General features: G+C 43.6%; 1 protein-coding gene across 1 annotated transcript in view; it reads right to left on the bottom strand.

The window, feature by feature from the left end:
- The window catches only part of coro2aa (coronin 2Aa), a 50,033-nt gene extending 37,849 nt beyond the window's left edge, over positions 1-12,184 (bottom strand). Inside the window, exon 1 of the mRNA XM_083634812.1 lies at positions 12,056-12,184. Coding sequence (XP_083490938.1) covers positions 12,056-12,070 — 15 coding nt within the window. The 5' untranslated portion in view covers positions 12,071-12,184. The remainder of the gene's footprint in view (positions 1-12,055) is intronic.
- Positions 12,185-14,065: the final 1,881 nt, after the last annotated feature.

The following is a 14,065-nucleotide window of genomic DNA, read 5'->3' as shown; positions in this document are numbered from 1 at the left end:
ATTAAGACAGAGAAGTGAGTCAGCCAACAGGAGGTGACATGGGGAACAAGGTATTTGATGAGATAGTCAATGTTGGTTGCAAAACCTTGTTCCAGACATCTGCGGTTCCAGATTTCACCATATGGATGGATAGAGCACATTGTGTGGTGTGATCTCAGCTCCTGTTACCTCACTTACCTCGTGTGTTGACTCACATGTTAGCATGCCTGTGCAGCGGACCCCGTTCTTTTGTGGCCGATTCAGTCAGAGATCTGCACTAAGATGGTTGTTTGACACAATTCCCGTTCAGTGATATCACAGCCATAAACTGACATCAACTTTGGCAAGTGAATGGCCAATAACCCACGGATTCGACAAGAGTTCTGAGCAATGTTAGGGAGGAATGTGCACTCGCACACACGCACACCAATAGAGTACCGCTGGGATGACCTATTTTTGTAGGCGGAAGGCGGAAGTCCCGGACTTCCTGGATCTTACGGGGAAAAGTCAATGGGGTTTTAGAATGGAGATTTCACTTAAATGCATAAAATAAGGTCTGTGGTTAACAAAAGTTTAACGTGAATCACTTTTATGCCTTTTGAAACGTTTTCTAAAAATCGCGTTACGTTTCAAAAGTCATAAAAGTGATTCACGTTTGTGAAGATTATCCTGCTGAACCCAAATGACCACTCCCATAAAATGTTGTTAACCATAGACCTCATTTTATGCATTTAAGTGAAATCCCAATTCTAAAATCCTACAGAGTGGAACAGTCACGTGACATTTCTTGCTCCAGAAGTGAGTTCCCCATTCATTGTCTCCATAGACATTTTGAAAAATCCTTATGAGTTTTAAGGCTGGAACCAAGCCAACCCGTGACCTACTGAATCATGAGTGTCCATAAAACATTTCAGTGGAGCAAAAACAAAAAATAACAATGGAGGGAAATCCCCCCCATATATATATATATATATATATATATATATATATATATATATATATAAGTATCACGGTATATTACAGTATCGATATTTTTGTCCCACCCCTACTCACCCTATCTGGCGAGCTGTCACTGTGGGTGTCAGGCAGGCCATCGACAGAAGAAGGAGCAGTAGTTCCTTGAGTGAGAGACTGTACTCTCTCTCTCTGTCTGAGAAACAGAGTTGAGCCTATGAGGGAGCTTAGCAGCATTTCAAGTGTTTTCACCTTTTTTGATTATTATCTCGCCGACTCGCTTCTGAAGCAACTCAACATCTCGAAGACATTTCTCGACATCTTTACGACCTGTGGCAAACGCGGCCGAGCGTAATTATGGATCATATCACATTGAGAGTGTGGATTCATCAGGTCACAGCCTCCAGAGGATTTCTGTTATCTGTATTAATTATGAGTTATGACGGCGCTAAGATAAGCCACCCTCCAGACAGGCAGTGTCCGAGACAGCCTTTTGCAGGAGAGGCCCCTGTACTGACACACTTTCAACAAACGACAATTTGCTGCTGCTCATAAAATTTGTGGCAGTGGTAGCCCAACGGTTAGAGAAGCGAGCTTGTGACCGGAAGGTCGTCGGTTCAATCCCCGGGACCGGCAGGAGAAATCTGGGTGGGGAAAGTGAAAAGGCAGCGCTTGCCCCTCCCTCATTACCACCACTGAGGTGCCCTTGAGCAATGCCCTTAACCCCAACTGCTCCAGTGGAGCTGGTCAGTGGCCAGCAGATCAGACTGTGGTTGTACTGGTCATAGCTTCCAGGTATGAATGCGTGTGTGAATGTGAACAGGGCACTCCTGAAAAAGAGAGCATTGCTCTGGGGGGAGGGGCAGTTCCCTATAATTTCGGATTGTCTTTGTTGTTAATTGTAATACATATTCCATGACAAAATGGCTGAATGACGATCAATTATTCAGCAAAAGCGATAAGAGGCACCCTCTGAGAGACAGACCAAACAAGTCGCAAAGGATCTTTATCACGCCAATTAAATTACTGCAATGTCAGTGAACTCCACTAAGCTAAGGGCGTCCATCCTAGCCATAGTAACGGTAGTCAAGGTGAGTTTCACTTTCTGAGCCACCGGGGGAATTAGCCTGGCTTTATATAAGCTCAGCCTCTCCATAACAATACACAGTATGGGATGGGAGCCCAGCCCGCACCCTGCTATCAGGCTGAGTCATGCCTCTACCAATCACATCACCCCCATTCACCAACTGCATTAGTGTTGTGATGCGAGGCTGACATACTCACACTAATGTGTTTGTCCCTGACATCTTTCTCACGTGACGAAACAATAATTTCACACATACTTAGGAATATCTCTAGAGAAAAAAAAAACTTGTTTTTTAATCACTCATTTTCATAGGCTCAAAATATATTAAGGATATACTTACAGATAGGCTGCATAGGAATAAAATGCATTTTTCATGAATGACGTTTTTGTGTATTTCAAAATACACAATGTATGTATGAAATGCCTTTCTTTAGCAGTAGATGTGTGAGCTTCTACACTACAGACAACACCGTTCTGACCCTCTCCATTGCTACGATAGCTGCTGTACTTGCTGGTTGAAGTACCCTGCTGTCTGTCCTAACCGCAGTAATTCTGCACCAGCCAGTAAAACCTTGTATGAACAGAGTTCGAGTGCAAACATTATGTCAAGTCTAATAACCACTGCACACAGATCCCATGTCAAGCTCAATGCTCACATTTGCGCTGACAGTCTTCTTCCTGAGGTACACCATTAAGGCTACTCTAGGCCTGTCGGGTCAATATGGTGAACACACACATATTACAACCTTTTCTCCCCATGAATAATGAATCAGCCTGTTATCATCACTGACCCATCTGCCTCACAGTTGTGACCTTCATACACACTGACTGGACTAGTGCTTTGCTTGTAGGCCTGGGCAATATATCAATACTGTATCGATATCGTGATATGAGAGATATCGTCTTAGATTTCGGACATCATAATATGGCGTATTTTCCTGGTTTTAAAGGCTGCGTTACAGTAAAGTGATGTGATCATGGGGGGGGGCACGGTGGCGCTGTTGCCTCACAGCAAGAAGGTCTTGGGTTCGATTTCCACATGGGACACTGTTGAGCAGATGGCGTGTGCATGTCCCCCCCCCCCGGTGTCTGGTGCCCAGGTGGGCTACCTCTCGTGTAAGCGCCTTTCTGTGTGGAGTTTGCATGTTTTCCCCCGTGTTCCCCTGGGGTTTCCTCATTAAAACATGCAAGAAGATCTCCGTCTGACCAGCGACCACGACAGAAGATGGTCCCCGGGCGCTGTACGCTGCCCCTCAGAGGAAAACAACATGTCTTGTCTGGGTTAAACAAGCAGAGGCTGTATATATTTCACCAGCTACTGTCAGCATCTATGTGTGTGGGGCTGCAATGCATGCATGTATTATGGGTGTCTGTGTGACAAACAAAGACAGGTTTGTTAGTCCGGTAGTTGTTGTTATTTTAATGAACTTACTAGATTGTTCTAGCTGTTCTATTATTTGCCTTTACCCGCTAGTCGCATTACATCCACATTACTGACGATTATCTATCAAAAATCTCATTGTGTCAATATTTTGTGAAAGCACCGATAGTCGGGGAAGGAAACCCTGTCTTTGCATTTTTTTGATCACAGTCTTGTTTGAATAAAAGTGCTTGTGACATCTCACATGTGGCTTTGACTTACAACGGAACATTTAGCCAATACATTGTAGAAAATACAGAGATCTTGTGTATCATCATTCAGCCTAAAAATACAGAGATATTACTTTTGTTCCATTATATTGCCCAGACATATTTTGCTCCTATCCAATTAACATTGATGTGCTAAAGCTTTGAATATACTTCAACAGAAGAGTGAAACATTCTATCTTCATTAACAACTACGGTCAACTCCGTAGACATACATTAACACTGATGGGAACCAAGCCAATAGGCTCAGAGAGAGGATTGACTATAATTGACTTCCTCCACTTGAGGCAGTCTCAGTTTGAAGTGTCCTCCTGCAGTGCTGAGCTTCCCCTGGTGTCATCACCTCGCACCATGCAGCAGCTCCCCTGGTGTCATCACCTCGCACCATGCAGCAGCTCCCCTGGTGTCATCACCTCGCACCATGCAGCAGCTTTGATGTGGCGTCAATCCACAGAGACTCTCTTTTTTTGAATAATCCCGTCCCAGTATGTCCCACGTGGGAGGAGCCGCAGCAGATAATCCCCAACAGTGGGACAGCTGTCATGTCACAGACGTGCAGGATGGCCTCCCACGCCTGATCTGAGTGACAACAGTGAAGACTGGACACACATAGCATGTAGCATGCACATAGCATGCACACTGCACAGACACATCTCCTGCTCAGAGTCTCAACATGTCGTGTACACATGACTCGTCTGTAGAGGCAGTTTGGCAGGGCAGTGGGAGGTGGTGGTCACTCAGCTGTGTGTGTGTGTGTGTGCGTGTGTGTGTGTGTGTGTAACAGTGAGAGGGGCTGTGGTCTCTGTCACATGCAACTTCTGCTGTTACATAAGAGCATTTTAGGATTTACTAACCATTGTCTGGACAAGTACAGTAATCATCCTTAAAGCGGCATTCAGCGATGTTTTTGTGTTAAAATAAGTGTTAAATGGCTCTATATTCTGACAGCAATCACTGAAATACAGTGTTTGGTCAGTAACTTGGAACCCCCAACCCCCCGCTGTCCTCTATCTCTCTCCTGTAGTCCTGCATGCAGGGCGGACGTATCTCTGCAACCGTAACTCGTAGAGACTCAGGGATGGTGGCGTCGGATTCGGGGTGAAAAAATACATAATGGTCTTTTTTTTAAGGCATCGCAATCTGACCTTCCATTTCCCAGAAAATGTAAACAATTCTCTGACTGGATCAAAATTGGTGTCGACCTCCCACTATCCAGCTTCAACATCCACCAACAGATTGTTTTCTAAAGCCTGTGCATGTAAATGTATGTGGTAGATTTTTGTTGTATTACTCAGTTTATACTACGGTATCAAGCTATCAAGCATGAAATGATAAACTGATTCATGATAAAAAAAAAGATGAATAAAACATGTCACTTTAGTGTCCAAGATCAGACAGCTATACCCACTTGATGGGAGGATGTAATCATTATGAGGTCTAATAATCATAACAGTTATGGTTAAGGTTAATCCATGCTCTCACTTCCAACTGTGTCCAAATTAAATAAAGGTCACACCTTCCCTACTAGTGCCAAAATAAATGAGAACTCACAATGGAGCCTTATTGAAAAAATAAAAAATAAGCAGGGGGGATGTGTGGGGGGGGGGGGGATACAGTAAACAGACCCACATGTTAAATTGGCCAACTTCACAGGAGAAATAACCATGTTCACAGCTTGGTACAAAAAACGGTTTGGGTCTCTATAGCTTTTTTCTCCCGTTCATGATAAACGTACATGGGGTGAATCTTTATATAACTCAGCTGTTTATACAGTCTATGCCTGCAAAAACAGGTCTGATTGTATAGAAGTCAAAGGGAAAATGAGCCTATTTCTCACTTGATTTATGACCTCGGTAAACAATTTCCTAATGAGTTTATAAATGGTCTCAGTCGCTAGTCTTTTTCAATACACCGTGTTCATCTTGTAAATTATGGTTCCATTTAGAGTAAAATAGACCATAAAGTAGACTATTGATTGACAGGTCGCCTGTCCAGTGATCTCGCAGCTCGCCGATCACGGGGCCAATAGCAGGCGGCCGCATCATCCAAGATGGTGACGGTCAAAATGGCAAACTGGAGGCTTCAAAACAGGAGTCCAAAAATGGGTGATGTCATGGTGGCAATGTCCATATTTGTCTACGGTCTATCTATGGTTTCAATACAGCGGGTTGACCATCCTGAAATTAGCTGGACAGGCAGGGCTTCATGACTGAGGACTGCTGTAGTGAAGCAGAGGAGGAGGAGGAGGAGCGGTGAAGGTCCTGGGCACTTAGTGGTGGAGTGTGGTCATGTACAGGCACGGCATCAATTAAATGGCAAAGTCAGGTTCTCCATTGCCTAGGGGCACAGTGTCTGGTTTGACTCTGACGTCCATAAAGAGACAGCATATGAGATGACATCATTCACCTTCAGGCTGTCGCGTTTGGTGATTCAGTGACATAATTCGGCATGAGGGCAAGAAGGAAAACACACACACACGCACACGCACACGCACACACGCACACACGCACACACGCACACACACACACACACACACAGTTTTCGATTGTTGCTACAACAAAAGTTTATGCATTTATGCTTCTTGGGTTTCTGTTTTCTTCTCCAAAATGAAACGTTCTAACGTTCTCTGTGGTTACATTAGGACCCATCCTTTTGTCAAGTACAAGGGGCAACCTCCGGTCCTGAAAGATTAAGCCAATACATGCACAAGTTCCTTAAACCTGCATTCTTTTGAATGGACTGCCAGGGGTGACTCCACTGGCTGCAAAAATAAGTCTGATTGTATGGAAGTCAGTGGGGAAATGACCCTACTTCTCACTTGATTTATGACCTCAGTAAAGACTTTACTATGAGTTTATAGTCTCAGTTACTCATTTCAAGTCTTATACAGCATGATGTTAATTAATTGTGTAAATTATGGTCCCATTTCGAGTTAAATTGATGATAAAGTAGACTATGGCATGACTGACAGGTCACCTGCACAGTGATCGCACAGCTCGCTGATCCCAGACCAATATGGCGGTGCTGCGGCTCTGTGGGAAAGCCCTGGTCTTGTGCTAGCTGCTCTGTGGGAAAGCCCTGGTCTCGTGCTAGCTGCTGCTCTATTGGAAAGCCCTGGTCTCATGCTAGCTGCTCTGTGGGAAAGCCCTGGTCTCGTACTAGCTGCTGCTCTGTGGGAAAGCCCTGGTCTCGTGCTAGCTGCTCTGTGGGAAACCCCTGGTCTTGTGTAGCTGCTTCTCTGTGGGAAACCCCTGGTCTCGTGCTAGCTGCTCTGTGGGAAACCCCTGGTCTCGTGCTAGCTGCTCTGTGGGAAAGCCCTGGTCTCGTGCTAGCTGCTTCTGGCTCCAAATAACCAAGATGGCGACGGTCAAAATCCCAAACTTGAGGCTTCACAACGGGAGTCCATAAACCAATGGGTGATGTCACAGTGGCTATGTCCTTATTTGTATACGGTCTATATGGTACCACCCATTCACACCAACAGGCAACCCAAAGCAAGAAGCTTCCCTCAGAAAATAAATACCGCTTAAAATCGGCACTCTCTTCTTCACTGGAAGTACCTCGTAATATTTAGACCGTTTTTATTTCAACATATTTACTTTGAAAAACAACTAAAACAAAGGAATAAATAATATCTTGTGATAAAAGCACTGGCAAATGATGTACAGCAATGTACAACAGGAGGGAATGCAGCAAATGAGCAAAAAGTCCAATCACACTTAGTTAATCACACTTTAGTTAATTAGTTTCATGCTGCATAAGTAAACTACACCAACAGACTCGGCAGCAATCTGCATTCAGAACAAGATAATCCCTAACGGCACTCCACAAGTGCAGATGGGGCCAAACAAGTCATATACAGAATAGCATCACCTCGTGACTGTAGTTAGCATTCACTAGTAAAAAAAATAAAAAAAATAGACAAATATTATTCACTCAAAATGTATTGTTTTTTTAATCTGCACATTAACAGCTTTTTAGTTTTAGTGCAGTTTCTGTTTTTTCAGTCTCGTTTTTATTTTCAGTTCCGTTTAGTCTATGGTTTACATTACAACAATGTTTTTCATACTCTGAATACCCCCCCCCCCCCCCCCCCCCACCCACCCAAACACCCACAGCAGGTTACGTAATGACACACCGCACATTAATTGGTTTCTTCACCTCGCAGATATCATACAGGTGTCTCATCTGTGTCCCACAAACTAAACACATTTTACACAGCAAACCAATGCTGAGATGTCCCATCTGTGTCCCACAAACTAAACACATTCTACACAGCAAACCACTGCTGAGATGTCCCATCTGTGTCCCACAAACTAAACACATTTTACACAGCAAACCACTGCTGAGATGTCCCATCTGTGTCCCACAAACTAAACACATTTTACACAGCAAACCAATGCTGAGATGTCCCATCTGTGTCCCACAAACTAAACACATTTTACACAGCAAACCAATGCTGAGATGTCCCATCTGTGTCCCACAAACTAAACACATTTTACACAGCAAACCAATGCTGAGATGTCCCATCTGTGTCCCACAAACTAAACACATTCTACACAGCAAACCACTGCTGAGATGTCCCATCTGTGTCCCACAAACTAAACACATTCTACACAGCAAACCACTGCTGAGATGTCCCATCTGTGTCCCACAAACTAAACACATTCTACACAGCAAACCACTGCTGAGATGTCCCATCTGTGTCCCACAAACTAAACACATTTTACACAGCAAACCAATGCTGAGATGTCCCATCTGTGTCCCACAAACTAAACACATTTTACACAGCAAACCAATGCTGAGATGTCCCATCTGTGTCCCACAAACTAAACACATTTTACACAGCAAACCAATGCTGAGATGTCCCATCTGTGTCCCACAAACTAAACACATTTTACACAGCAAACCACTGCTGAAGAGAGTTGAGCGTACACTTGAAAACATCAAGAAAGACATAATGTTTAAATTTCAGCTAAAGCCATTTACATGAAGTTGAATGTACAGCAGGGTCATAAATCTTGCCAATTTTATGACTCTGTGAGACTCAAAACATCAACCTGGTACAGTATACTGCATAGTATAATGTCAATATTAACACACCACTGAGGTAATCAAGACCCAGTGTTTGTCTAGAACACAAGCTGAATTTCCTATTAGTTCGTGATCACTTTATTGCACAGTGGAAAGACAAGAAAGACAAGACAAGAAAGACATTTTCCCTCAAGAGAACGCCTGCCAATCAGGCCTTCAGGTTCAAGGGTATATTTGCTCAAAAGAAGCACACCTTCAATTCAATGCCGTCATGACTGCAGTGAAGGACTTTGATACCTGCAACCAGCACAGAGCAGCCTGGCAGAAGTTTGATATTTATATCAGTTCTAGTCACTGTGTATGCCACAATGCCCATCGGGTTATGACACGGTTCAGTCACATCGCAGCTGCTGGTATTCGCTACAAGAAGACTATGTAAACTTATTTGTAAAAAAAAAAAAAAAAAAACGCCTGTGCCTCAGGTTGCCTTAGCTGAGGTTCTGTACAGCAAAATGCATAAGTAAAGACATATCATTGACAGGGGCTGGGCAGACTGGGAGAATGTCAGGTATGTGTTAACAGTCTGAGTGATAACATGCCACAGATACAGTACATAGCGCTTTATGGCCTCGTGAAAAGCGCTGTACAGATTTCACTATAGGGACGGAGGGAGAAGAAAACAGAGGTGTGCAGCCTCGCACACACCTACACCACCTCATTACCCAACGCTGACGGGCGGTGTAGTGGGTGGGTGTACGCCCAGCCAGCATGCTTTCTACCACATTTTGACCCTCAGTTTGAAAGTCAGCTACAGGGGGTGGGGGTGGGTGTGGGGGGGGGGCTGTTGAGGGGTGGTTTCTGTTTCTCACAGTGAAGATGTGTCTTGTGTCTTCCATGAGCCAACTCATCTGGGTAATGCTGATCCTGGCAAGTGTTCACTATTAGGCAGATGACAGGCCTACTTAGGAGGATTTGCACCTTCCATGGCGCTTCTTCACTCATTATCCTCAAAAGTCAGTACTGCAATGGTGACACTTCACACTCGCCCCTGTGCTCCACACATACTGGCTTGCCCCAAATAATTCGGCGTTTTTGATAGGTATTTTAGCTCAGGGTTTCCCAAACTTGTTCCAAGTCATGCACCCACACATAGATACAGCATGCATTAGCCTTTTTCACTTCCCACCATTGATAGTACAATACTACCCACTCAATTCAACCATTTTGTGTCTAAAAGGCAGGAAGTAACACAGGTGCAAGCAAAACAGTAACGAGGGCCCCGGCCGCTGGATCACCGAATGGATTGGAAGTTGGAAACCCTCATTACTGTTTTGCTTGCACCTGTGTTACTTGCTGCCTTTTAGACACCAAAGAAGAGAGAACTCCCATACACTGTCTGTCTACACTTGCAAATAAAGGTTTATTCAACATTGAATAAACCTTTATAAGTGTAGACAGTGTGCGGGAGTTCTCTCTTCTTTGGATTTAGTCAAGTTTCCCTTCTCCGACGCACCTGTCGAGTTTAGGTGTGCAGAAGTTTTGCCTTTTAGACACAAAATGGCTGAATTGGGTGAGAAGTGAAAACGGCTAATTAGATCCCTGGACAAAAAGATTCCAGCATCTTTGGGTCACTGAAAAGCTCTTTATAAGTTATATTAATTATTATTATTATTATTATTATTATTAACAAATTATTTTGCCCAGAGCCTTGGCTAAAAATATTTTTGTGGTGAGTTATGATTATGGTAAGTTAGTATAATTGCATAACTGTCTGTGCTGCCCTACAAACAGCAAGTTAACAGCATGAATTGGTGAAACTGAGAAAAATTACCTCACCGTTTAACGTTTAACCATTTAACCGTTAGTGTTTGGATACAAGAAGCGGATACATAATAGTATATCATTTAGTAGAATTTATTGTTGAGATTAAATCTAAAGCCGAATCATGACCTTTGACTGTTAGCTTTTACAGATAGTAGGTGGGAAGATAAGAGTGGAGAAAGAGAAAACTCGGATCAGAACATTCATTTAGTTTACATTCTCTCACTACGCCAACATCAAGTGAGTGAAAGAACAGTGAAGCCCTGCTTTAGCTGATGCTGAGCTGCACTGGAATCAAAACAGTAGTGGGGACTTGCCCCTGTTAAAGCGATGGGTCATGCCAATGCAATTCCATTGTGCTAAAAGAGGGCGAGTGGCACAAGTCCTGGATGTATCCCACTACTTCACATGTGGTGGACATTAGACTCAGGTCATTAAACACATGGCTTTCAAACTCCTCCTCCTGTTGTCCTGGGTTTGTTTACGTCTGTCCAGACAAAAGTAAGGAATAACAATAGCTCCAAACCATCTGGTGAACTGGTGGCCAGACATCTCACATATACTTCAGTATAGGTTTAGAGCTAGATATGCTGCAGAATTCACAAAAACTGGCCAAGATACATATTTGTACTTTTCGATAACATTCATTGGAAATATGAGTGGAATAAATTGACATAGCCTACTTCCTCTGTACCAACATCACAGAGGAAGTAAAAGTATTTCCAGTCTAAAAATATAATTTGAATGAATAACATCTACACATACAAATATATTTTTATTGAGACTATGCAAAGATATTCTGGAGCAGTGGTTTCAAAAGTGGGTTCCCGGCTGGGGGCCACCAGGGGTCCTGAGGGGACTCCATCCAGGGGGGTCTCCTGACAAAATGAGGAGCAACTTAAAGAGTAATTCCACACTAAAGCACTTTTATGAGTTGTAAAATCAATGATTTCACGGATTTGAAGTTGGCACAGCGAGAGAATGATACAGGAGTTTCTATTTTGCTCAGTTCCAGTCTGCCTATAGACCGAAATGCAACTTGTACAACAGTCAGTTATCCAGCTTTGTAACAAATCACAACTCAAATATTTCAGACAAGATGAAACAGACAAAAAAAATGCATTATGACAATTGTGACAAGAAGGTTCATGTGATGGCCTAAAGCGGACATCTAATGGGTGTCTAGAGAGAAACCAAACACTGTTCCCAGAAATGTTCTAACAAACACCATCACACGCACACGAAATGTGTGGAGTCAAGCTCACTTTTCCACTCGCCTTGATGTATTTTTAGCAGCGCTGCCTGCCTGGTGGCTTTTCCCTCACTGGAAACAGTCAAACCGCATGGTGCTAGCCCCGGCCGGCGGTCAGAGCCACGCTGCAAGTGCAAAGCCCAATGATATAATCATAATCTGTCCCACCACCAGCCAGCACCACGACAGCGTGCACACGGTGACAGTGACTGCTGCAGTGCGCGAAATGCTTCTGCAAAACGCCACCCGCGGGTGTGGTAGACTTTAAAGAGTGAACTTACCTTTGAGATGGTCATACAATGCGAGATGCGTCGGCAGGTGGCAACAGTTTCCCCTCAACTGCAGCAGTGGCCCCGGGCGAGTTGTTTTGTAATACCGGTGGCTGTTGTGTGGTGGTCATTTAGAAGTCATGATGCCCGCCGGCTTGACCTTGAGAGTGCCCCAAACAACTACATAATAATGCTCTAACTGTGTGAGAGCGCTCATAGAGTTATGAGCATAACATACACCGCAGGCATGGGGGGAGTCGGAGAAGAAAACAGAAAAGCAAGGAAGCAGGGGAGGAGGGTGTGGAGGATGAGGAGAGATGCGACGAGAGGAGGGAGGGGCGAGGTAGATCCTCAACAGTGTCATTTCCCTTTTAGAGGGGTCACTGTAAATATCACTACAAAAGTCTCTATAGGAATACTGTAAAATGGGGGGTACTATAATAAGGGGAGTAATCTGTACAATGAATGTAGATCTGCAGTTTGGATGATCTGATGCATCAAATCACATGTCTGATGGTGGGATACCCTCTTCCTTGGAGCCTCAGCATGATCCAGCCCACCCACTGTTGCACCCATCTCACTTGTCACCCTGATGCCCAGGCGTCCTGCCACTGCCACAGATGCCATGTAAGTTGTTTGACTAATCTTCCCAATAGAAATAGTCTGTGATTATCCTCATCCAGACCCACAAGTTTATTTATACAAATGGCACATTGTCATCCATATCACAGTAGTAGTAGTAGGCTAGTAGTAGCCTAGTTCTGGTATAGTAATACAGTAGAAGTAGGCTACTACTGGAGGATCAGTGTTTAAAAGAATTAAAAACAATAAATTAGATTTAGTACAGTGCTATTTCTCTGAAATAGACCCATCAATGTATAGTTGTAAGTCTCTTTACCTGTGGTAGCACACTGGAATCATCATATTAATAATCTGTTCTGCATTCCTCATAACCTTTGCCACAACCCAATTTGAGGGTGTGTCGCCCCCTAGTGTCAAAATACAGCTATTACAAGATGATTCAGTAGGAGGGGCCACCCTGAGGCAGACAACCTGAACATCAAGGAGATGATACTGTGCAAACTAGACTTAACACTATTCAACATCTTAGTTGAAAGCATCACTCACTGACACTTAAGAGTTTACTCACAAGCTTATAAAGAAAAGTATTGCAATATAAAGCACTGATCTGCAAAAACAACACTGGATCTTTTCTCGTGTCTGGCTACATATTAGACACAAACCCTATTATTGGTAATTTTACACACATCCACACAGATTTTAAAATCATCTTGTGAATGTAAAAACATGTCTTAAGCCAGGAGGGAACTGGCTAATGGTGTGGAAAGCCAGACAGGGAGTGTGCCTTGGCACGTGGGCATGGCGGTGTGGAAACATGGCACAGATGTTTGCTGCATGAGAATTACTCGCCGCCTCCAGCTCTTTCAAGTGTGGTTTAGCAGAACCAGGTGTGTGAAGCACCTTGTCGTTCTGCCTATTCCCCAGAGGCACAGTGGGAAAATGCTTCAGACTAGTGTTAATTGGGTGGAGGTGTCTTCGTAAACATACTTGTGGTGGGCTTGCTTATGCAGCCACCTCATGTGTATAAATCAAAACAACTTCTCCGAGACGGGCTTTGATGAAAACTACACAACAAAATTATTGCAGTTATTCAATCCAAAAAAAGTGTCATCCAGAAACAATTCAGCTGTATCAGTTTGTGATACAACAGCAACCTGGATAACATTTTAGTTGGTCATGTTATCTTTTATGCTTTAACAAGTTTCTTTTTCCCAATTAAAGCCTTAGGAAACCACAAGAGGGGCCTTAATGATTAAATCCATCATCTTCAAAGCAGCCAGGGTCAGCTTGATTGTGTAATATCTGCTCACAATGTGGCTTAATGAGAAAACATGTTTTCCAGGTAAATTGCCTAACGTTGACCGTGTGCTTCAGATTACTTTTTTCACGTTTTCCAGGTGTCCGGTAAAGCAAACAGCATGGCAACAATAAGTCTGCATT

This window comes from Poromitra crassiceps (assembly GCF_964638095.1).
Source record: "Poromitra crassiceps genome assembly, chromosome: 4".
Lineage (NCBI taxonomy): Eukaryota > Metazoa > Chordata > Actinopteri > Beryciformes > Melamphaidae > Poromitra > Poromitra crassiceps.
The sequence above is the reverse complement of the archived record's forward strand: the minus strand, read 5'-3'. Positions and strand labels throughout refer to the sequence as shown.